At 33.1% G+C, this 9597-nt stretch overlaps 1 protein-coding gene across 4 annotated transcripts in view; it reads right to left on the reverse strand.

Annotated features, from left to right (window-relative positions):
* Nucleotides 1-19: 19 nt before the first annotated feature.
* LOC106874735 (alpha-2Db adrenergic receptor) overlaps nt 20-9597 on the reverse strand; it is a 113956-nt gene continuing 104378 nt past the window's right edge. For 3 of the 4 annotated variants that reach the window (XM_014922568.2, XM_014922567.2, XM_014922569.2), the window contains one exon: nt 20-4259. In XM_014922568.2, the coding sequence (XP_014778054.1) occupies nt 3574-4259 (686 nt within the window). In that variant the 3' untranslated portion in view covers nt 20-3573. Of the gene's footprint in view, nt 4260-9298; nt 9373-9597 lie in introns of all 4 variants that reach the window. The other variant, XM_052974490.1, reaches the window with a different exon arrangement.

The following is a 9597-nucleotide window of genomic DNA, read 5'->3' on the forward strand; positions in this document are numbered from 1 at the left end:
TATATATGCATATATATATATATATATATATATACATACACACATATATAGAGAACTGAAGGATTAAAATTAATCTCACCTGTATGGTGATGATGATGATGATGATGCTCATTTACAACTATCACAAGTCTTGACAAAGCAAAGGTACTCACAAACACACACACAGATACATATCTACATAGATACATATACATATATACATATAATATGGGTATGTCTGGCTTTCATTTACGATTATTTTTGTCAATGCTACAAGGTCTTAAAGTTTTACTTGTACCTCTGACTTCACCATTGTGTTACAAGTGAAAACTGTGGTTTTGAATTGTTTCAACTGCTATCTTTAACATGCTGGTGCTACCAGTGGTACCCTTCATTATTAATCAATAATTTCTACCTTTATGGCTTTTTTTTTACACATGCTAGCAACTGATATTATTGTAAATTGTGAATAATAATATCCTTATATATATAACATTGTGGATTGCAAAGCATGTGTGTGTGTGTGTATATCCCTCTCTCTCTCTCTCGGAGAGGCACAAGCACCTACACACACATATACATACATGGCAATAACTTCTGCCTTCCAGATTCAATCACAAAGCTTCGGTATATATATATATATATATATATATATATATATATATATATATATATATTAATGTATGTGTGTGTATACGTTTGTGTGTGTGTGTTTGTCCCCCCAACATCGCTTGACAACCGATGCTGGTGTGTTTACGTCCCCTGTAACTTAGCAGTTCGGCAAAAGAGACCGATAGAATAAGTACTACACTTACAAAGAATAAGTCCTGGGGTCGATTTGCTCGACTAAAGGCGGTACTCCAGCATGGCCACAGTCAAATGACTGAAACAAGTAAATGAGTAAAAGTGGGACATCCTTGGTGATAGTGACACCCAACAACTGGTGCCATTTTAAGGGGTTCAACTGAGTTCTGTTCGTATTCAGTTGCATACACAGTCACAATAAAAATATACACTCAATCATACACTTGGCAGAAAAACAGAACAAGATCTTACAGCTCAACAGATGAAGCAGAGATAATACTGAGGAGAACCTAACAGAAAAATGATAGAAGATGAAGCCGACATGATAAGACCAACATTTGAGGGAACCATATAAATACTAGCTCTAGCAACAAGTCAGCAAACAGTTCCAAGCAAGAATACAGAAGTGTAACAACCATGCGAGGATCTTGAAATTGAAATAAGCAGTGAAAACAGTGCCAATAACAGCAGTGTATATATCATTTATAACACATTGATAAATACTGAAATGTGAGCAGGGCACTCACTGTGTATAAGCATGTTATGTATATCACTATCTTAAGTTCTGTTGTTTCAAGTGTGTATATACTGATAGTACCAGTAATAATTAGAGCATTATGTCCTCTAGACCATATGTCAACACATCAATGTGAAAAAGGACAAGTAGTATAAATATGTAAGACGCACAGTCCATGATGATGACCTGGCCACAATCACATGGGACAATAATCCGTCCTGACAAAGGAGATCAATGCAAACTGTTTGGATTTAATAATCAAGGACTGGATTGGAAATGCTTTTATTCTGATAGACATTCTTGACACATTCTGACCAGAACATTGCCTGAAAGAACGTGGAAATCTTGTCAATATGCAAAGATCTTGAAACTGAAATAAGCAGGATTTGGAGCACAACAGTGAAATCAGTGCCAATAGCAGCAATGCATAATTCATTTATAACACACTGGTTGATACCGAAATGTGCACAGGGCACTCACTGTATATGAGCATGTTATACACGATATATATATATATATATATATCCTATTTTAAGCTCTGTTGTTTCAAATGTGTATATACTGATAGTACCAGTAATAATTAGAGTATTAGGTATGATGAAAATAATGAACAAAAACTACACAAACCATCCTGGACCCACAATATTACATAATGTTGAAAATGTAGTTTTGTTGGGTAAATCCTACATCATATGTATAACACCTTCTTTTCCTTATTATAACAGAAGCAACACAGATCCTGCATACAACACATGCCCTATACATTAACTGCCCAATAAAATAACACAACATGCAGGAAAACACACTGTACACAATTGCTGCTAAACAATGGCCACAACATAAATGTCACCCAATAAAAGCAGCACAACACAAACTTGTTTATAGAGGATATCCGACATTATAACATCAACAATTTACAAAATTGATGCTTTACATAGCTCTACACGTTAACGCTTTCACTGCAAAATCAAAATCCATTGTTATTCCAACAATTATATTAAACGTCTAACAACAAAGAGAATTGGTATTTTCTCTGAGTCATGTTATTTAATAAACTCAACAGATCTCACATGAAAATATTTTTCAACAACAGATAGATTGGTGTAAAGATTGTCTGCCAACATAACATGGCAGTCCTGGTTTAGGACGACTGTTGCTGTAATTTAGCCCCATAAATACAAGGACACAATTTAGCCCCGAAAATATAAGGACACAGACCATGTTGTATAGCCAGCTGGAGACGATGTCTCCAGGGGCTAAATTACAGCAACATTCGTCCTAAACAAGGACTGCTATGTTATGTTGGCAAACAATCTTTACTCCAAAGTACTGTTGCTGAATATCTCTTGTTGTGAGATTCACAAATAGTAATTTTCAAAGAGAATGGTATATAAATCTGCTTTCTGCAGCTAATGGAATTTTGAGTATGCATAACAGACCTCTGCTGCAAAAGGTCTAATACAGTACAACCGTGTACGAAATATAATCTATGTCTTTGGTATTTTGTAGTAAAACAAGCAACACCAATCATAGGGGAAACACCACATTCTACACTGAAACACTTAACACCAATCAGATAACATAGATATCACACAATAAGATAACACATCATCTCAAACTGTATGTGGTCTACATAAAAGATGAAGCACTGAAATAACGCCAGAAACAGTAAACCAAACCCCGAAAAAGCAATGTATAATCAATGCAGCTGCATTTCATAATACTGCACTCTTCTAGAATGCAGAGTTGCATGTACATGATGGTGGTACAGTTGAAGCTGCTGTAAAACTTACAAAGAGGATATTAGTCAAATTGTCCAATTGAAATGAAAAAAACAGATAAAAAAATATGTGGATTTTCTTTTTTTTCTTTTTCTTTGGTCTTTTCAGAATTATAAAAGAATCTTTGAAAAGCACTGCTGCAATCTTAAATGCCATATGAAATCCGTTGAATTCAGCAACAGTTAAGTAGAGGCAAGGGCAGATAAATTAGAAGCAACATTCCAATTAGAGTTAGGGTTAAGGTTTACATACTGAAAGATACGAAATATCTAACAATTTGCTGGCGTTTAAAGAAATTTTAAACAAGATGCAGCCACTTTAGATAGACAGACACAAATAAATGATTCCTTTTTTTCTTTTATTTTTTTCTGGTCTTTTTTTCCTTTCTTCATGGCTGTTTACACTTTTGGATAAATTAAGACAACAATAACACAATAACTTTTTTGAATTATTTTGGCATTTTTTTTTTTTTCTTTTTTGGCTTTTTTTTTGTTAATGGAGATAACCGTTGGAAGTTGTGCTATCAGGTGCTGTATTCTCTGAACTTAAAGACTGGGATATGGCCTCCCTTAAGCTTCCACTATCTCTATCATCTACATCATGATTTGTTTGAGACATATCTCCTTCTAAATTAAATCTGAGTCTTTGCCTTCCAGAACCTTCCTTGTAAGAGTTTTGTTCAGCGTCAGGACAGATGAAAACTTGATCCTCACTTTCATTTTCGCCGATGCTATCTAAAGAGAATTTTTTGTTATGTTGCGCGTCTTTCAATTGGCCGAAAGAGTCAGACGTATTTAAAGAATCGGAATCATCGATTTCTTCAGAATATTCATCCAGAGTTGAGAAATCTCCGATGTTGAACTTGAATGCCGAACCACTGGGGACGCTTGCAAGGGAAGGTCTTTTCTCTTCAAAACTTGAAGAATTTGAACTGTCGGACAGTTTTTTATTGCTACGGTTTTGACGTACACACACGATTTTGCCGTCTTTCATAATGACTACGGAACCATCCTTTTTAATGACTGAGCTACCTTTTAAGTTTATTTGATTAACAGGAATACTGTTGATTGACTGTATGCTTGCAACGGAACCTTGACGTGGCTTGTTTCCATTCCCTGCAGTTTTAAGCGAATTAAAAAGGCGGAACATGTGCGGTGAAGAATTTTCATGGATCGTATCTGAAATGGAAGAAAGGAAAAGCAGAGTTAGGGCAAATAACATTTATTAAACATACACGAGTGAACTGATATTTTATTCACACACTGACAATTATACCTCAGCCCTTAATTTCAGTGACATATTCACCCTTTAGATACCAACTCACCTCAAACCACTCCTTCTTCTACAATGCAAAAATCTTCCTGTTTTAAAATGGACTAAATTAAAACTTTCTTCAAAATTTCAAGTTAATTTATGTTCCAATTACCATCTTAATAACAACAAAGTTCAGTTCTATATTTAAGAGATGACAAATTATGTACATTATTTACATTTGACGGATATTTGTCCTCATCTTGTTTGTTGTTAACACAACATTTCGGCTGATATACCCTCCAGCCTTCATCAGGAGTCTTGGGGAAATTTCGAACCTAGGTTCTCATTCCTAAGGTATTTTTCAACGTTATTATTATTATTATTATTCAGGTCACTGCCTGGAATCAAACTCAGAATCTTGGGGTTAGTAGCCCGCACTCTTAACCACTACGCCATATGCCCGTGGGCAATTATGGAGTGAATTTTAGAGCTTATAAATCTAATATTTTCCTGATGAAGGCTGAAGGGTATATCAGGCGAAACGCTGTGTTAACAACAAACAAGATGAGGACAAATATCCGTCAAATGTAAATAATGTAAATAACGAACAACAATATTATTTTATTAAATTCTTCATTATTTTAAAAAATTCAAAAGAGTTAATAGAAACAAAATGGTTGAAGTGATAAAAATTAAAATCTTCCTTCAAAATTTCAAGTTAATTTATGTTTCAAATACCGGTTTAATAATCCTTTCTACTACAGGCACAAAGCCTGAAATTTTGAGGAGGGGGATAGTTGATTGTATTGACCCCAGTACGCAACTGGTACTTAATTTATCAACATCGAAAGGATGAAAGGCAAAGTCAACCTCAGTGGATTTTGAACTCAGAACGTAGCGGCAGATGAAATACCGCTAAGCATCTCACCTGGCATGCTAACGAATCTATCAGCTCACTGCCTTAAGTACCAGTTTGATAATGACTAAGTTATTCAACTAAATTCTTGACTATTTTCATAATTCATTGAAACAGAACCACTCTATTTAATTTGTATTATGGCAGTGAAAGGATCAACACACTGTATTACGATGTAAATGAGTAAAATTGAGGATTATTATCCATGGTATTTTTATGAATAATAAGTAAACAGCTTGCTTTCTCTGTAGGATGGATAGGATTAGATGAAGTAGATGAGATGGTAATAACCAGTTGAAACTAGTCCAGCTGATCTCAGGTTCATCCTGCAGAGAGAGCCCAGAGGTTTAATCACAAAATCTGTTTATGTAACAAAACTGAATGTGTTTAGTAAATGTAACATATATCAACAGATTTACAATAATTACAACAAAACATATTTGAAAAAGTAAATGACTACGGTAGGTACAAGCCAACAACAAAGCTCCCTCATGGTCAACTGATGCTCTAGAAATAGCAGCAAAATTTCCCTTAAATCACAGTTTTATCATCTTGAAAAGGGGGAGCAGTTATTAGTTAATGTAATCTTGGATACTCAATGATCAACAAAAAAATGGGATGGTCAAAGGAGGAACACATGATTACAGGTCTGTTGGATGAGCACTGACCTGGGGCTAAACGATAACGAAAACAACAATAACTCCTAATGTATATCACTGTAATCTACATACAAGAAAGGCATCTGGATGCAGAAGACTACTGCAAAAAGTCTCATTCAACCCAAGCCAGCATGGAAAGCAGACATGGCAGCACTGATTACACAAACACACATGTTCATGTCTATACACATACCTACACACACACACACACATGGAAACTACAGTGATGTACAACAGGTATGTATATGCTGCTTCCTATTATATATATATATATATATATATATATATATATACACACATATATATATATATATATATATGTATGTATGTATGTATGTATATATATATATATATATATATGTGTATGTATATATATATATATATGCATATATATATGTGTGTATATATGTACACACACACACACACTTATATAATACATACACCTACAGTTGCCACATACTGTCTAATGGCAAGAAAAGGCAAAAGCATAAATACAAATAAATATATGAATAATTAACAAAAACTTCATTCAAAGCACCATTTTTTTTTTTGGTGGGGGGGGGGGTTTCTACGGTTCATATAAAACAATGCCTTTCCTGAATCATATTAGCATTGAAATACAACAAAGCAATTGTGAAACAGAGTGAAAATAATTGAACATCAGTAAACATTCAGACTACACATAAACAGAAAACAAACAGCTACCTCTACATCACAAACTTACATTCATTTATGACATTAAACACTACATTTATGACTTCAACACTACAGTTATGACATAAATTCAACAGTTAAGACACATCGTAATATAAACAAAAAACGAGCTAAAAGAAATAACTCAAAAATGGCCAATGGCATGTGTTTGAATAACATAGACAAAGGCTGGCATGTTGGTATGAGTCTCAATCAGTGGTTCTCAAACCATTTTGTTATCTATAGACCCTTTTGATCTCTATTTTATTTGGACAAGCCCCCATAGCTATTCGATTTTTAAAAACCCTATTATACTTTTTATAATTAGATATTAATAGCGACTGTATAAAAAAAAACTGTTTAAAATATTTTGTGTATCGTACAAGTGTAATCAGTTTATTGCGCATAAATTTTGGCAACAAAATGTTATATGGACCCTTAAAGGTCATGTGAACTCTAGCTGAGAACCACTGGTTTAACCCCCCTGGCTGCTGGAGACAGCTCGGACAACTGTTGTGCTGATGAAAACTATTAAGCAAGAAATATGTCTATATTGTCCTCTTATCTCCAGACAATATGCCTGCACGTTTCCTTCATGGCATGTTAATTTTAGAGAATTCTTGAACCTTGAGGTTATCTCCTGTTCCCATGTGGAGATGGTTTTAATTACCATTTGGTAATTATGGTGCGTCATTTACAGGTGAAGATAATTTTATTAAATCAAGAATTTCATTTGTAAGGTACCAGTATATGTCTACGTTACACATTGTAATAGCTGTTTAATTAAGATACATATAACTAATAGCACAAGGTTATGACGGGAATACTACACTTAAGACTCAAATTGTAATTGCTTTATATATATGATTTAAAAAATTGCTTTATATTTATGATTTAAAAAATTGCTTTATATATATGATTTAAAAAATTGCTTTATATTTATGATTTTAAAAAATCTGAAAGAATTTGGTTATCAAATTGCTGATTGTTTAGTTTATAATTATTTCATTGATTTCCATTATAACTCATTTTGTAGTAAAGATTGTTTGCCAACATAACATGGCAGTCCTGGTTTAGGACAAATGTTACTGTAATTTATCCTCAGGAGACATCGTCTCCAGCTGGCTATACGACATGATCTGTGTCCTTACATTTTCGAACAAGGGAATCTAGCAAAGTAGAAAAATGATTGTTCTGTAATCTAGGTAACTGATAATGCTGGTCACAATGTAGAAAAGTGATAATGCTGGATATAAAGTAGAAAACTGATATATATTCGAAAAGTGAAAGAGGTGGACACAAACTACATAAGGGACTGTACCAAACACAAACTAGAAAACAGATAGGGCTAGAAACAAACTAGAAAACAGATAGGGCTGGAAACAAACTAGAAAATGATTGCTTTGGTTACAAATTAGAAAGAGAACAGTGCTGCATTTAGAAAGAGAATAGTGCTGCATTTAAACTAGAAATGCAAGAGTGGTGTCTATAAACTAGAAAAGAGAAAGTGAAACGAGAAATTAAAATGATGATAATGTTGGGCACAAACTCTAAAATGAATAGTGGTGGCTACAAAAAAGAAAAGAAATGGAAAGAATTAGCTGCACACTAGAAGAGGATTAGTGTTGGCTACACATCATTTAGAAGAGTGATAATACTGTTATCCACACAGTTAAAACAGTGATACTACTGGCCACACTGGCAAACAGAATGGTGAAATCAGTACATGGAAAGAAAATCATTAAATACCCATCATGGGAACAGAGTTAATTTTATATTTAAAGAATTATAGAATTATAAAAATAAGTACACAGTGAAGATAAAAACATGATTATTCTAATAACAAATATTATTTTTGTTTGTGAGGTAAGTACAAGATTAAACTTCAGGTTTGTTTCAGCTTTATTCTGACCTCATCAGAAAAACACTCCTTTGACTTTACTAACAGAAATAGCTATAGGAAAATCATTAAATAGATATACAAGATTGTACAATTGTTGGTGTAGGGAAACATAATTGTTTAGAATTTATATAATTGAAATGTATCATCAACATGAAAAAAAATGAAAAGAAAAGCCATGATCATCCATCCTTGTTCACATACAATGTGTTTAAAATCATATTATCCTTCCATTTTTGCATTAATGTATGTGCCTTTCAGGAGATCTGGCTGGTGGTTTTTAAACAAGTGGGCCAAGCGCACAAAGGCTTTATTTTACATACATAAGCCAGGCATATAAATCTGCTTACATCAGTTTGCCTGGCTCACAAGTGGTTCCATTCTGATTTTAGTTACTATTTAGAAGATTTCAAGTGGAAATAATAAAATCCTAGTATGAAATTAAAAAATAAGTTATCTAAATTTGTAAATCTATCCTACCCACCGATGCTCATATGGCAACATTGATGCGAAACAGCAAATAATGAAATAAATACAAAAAGCCAGAGACTGAATTTGAATGCAAAAATGATTTTTAGCTTTGAGATAAATTCAGATTAAAATAATAATAATAATAATAATAATAATAATAATAATAATAATAATAATAACAATGATAATAATGGTAATAATAAGTTTGGGGAAAAAATAATTGTTATTTTGATTTTTGAATAATAATTCTAAGTAACAAAAGAAAAATCATCATTGGATGTATTTCGGACATAGAATGCAAACAGACAGAGGGACAAAATTTACCAAGTCCAATACCACGTGTCCATAAGTAGGGAATGGAGAAACTGCGGTTAGCTTCCACAGGGATATCTTCCTGCCTGTAGACAAATATAAGAACATTGATGAAAAAGAAAAAAACAAGAAAGAAAAGCAAGAGCTAGTAGAACACAGATTAGAGATCCAATACCAAATATGGAAATATATGAATTCTAGTATAAGTAAGAAGAATTTTTGCAAAATAGATATATGTATATACATATATGTATATATATATATACATATATATATATACATACATATATATATATACATATATATATATA

Source organism: Octopus bimaculoides, chromosome 18 (genome assembly GCF_001194135.2).
Source record: "Octopus bimaculoides isolate UCB-OBI-ISO-001 chromosome 18, ASM119413v2, whole genome shotgun sequence".
Lineage (NCBI taxonomy): Eukaryota > Metazoa > Mollusca > Cephalopoda > Octopoda > Octopodidae > Octopus > Octopus bimaculoides.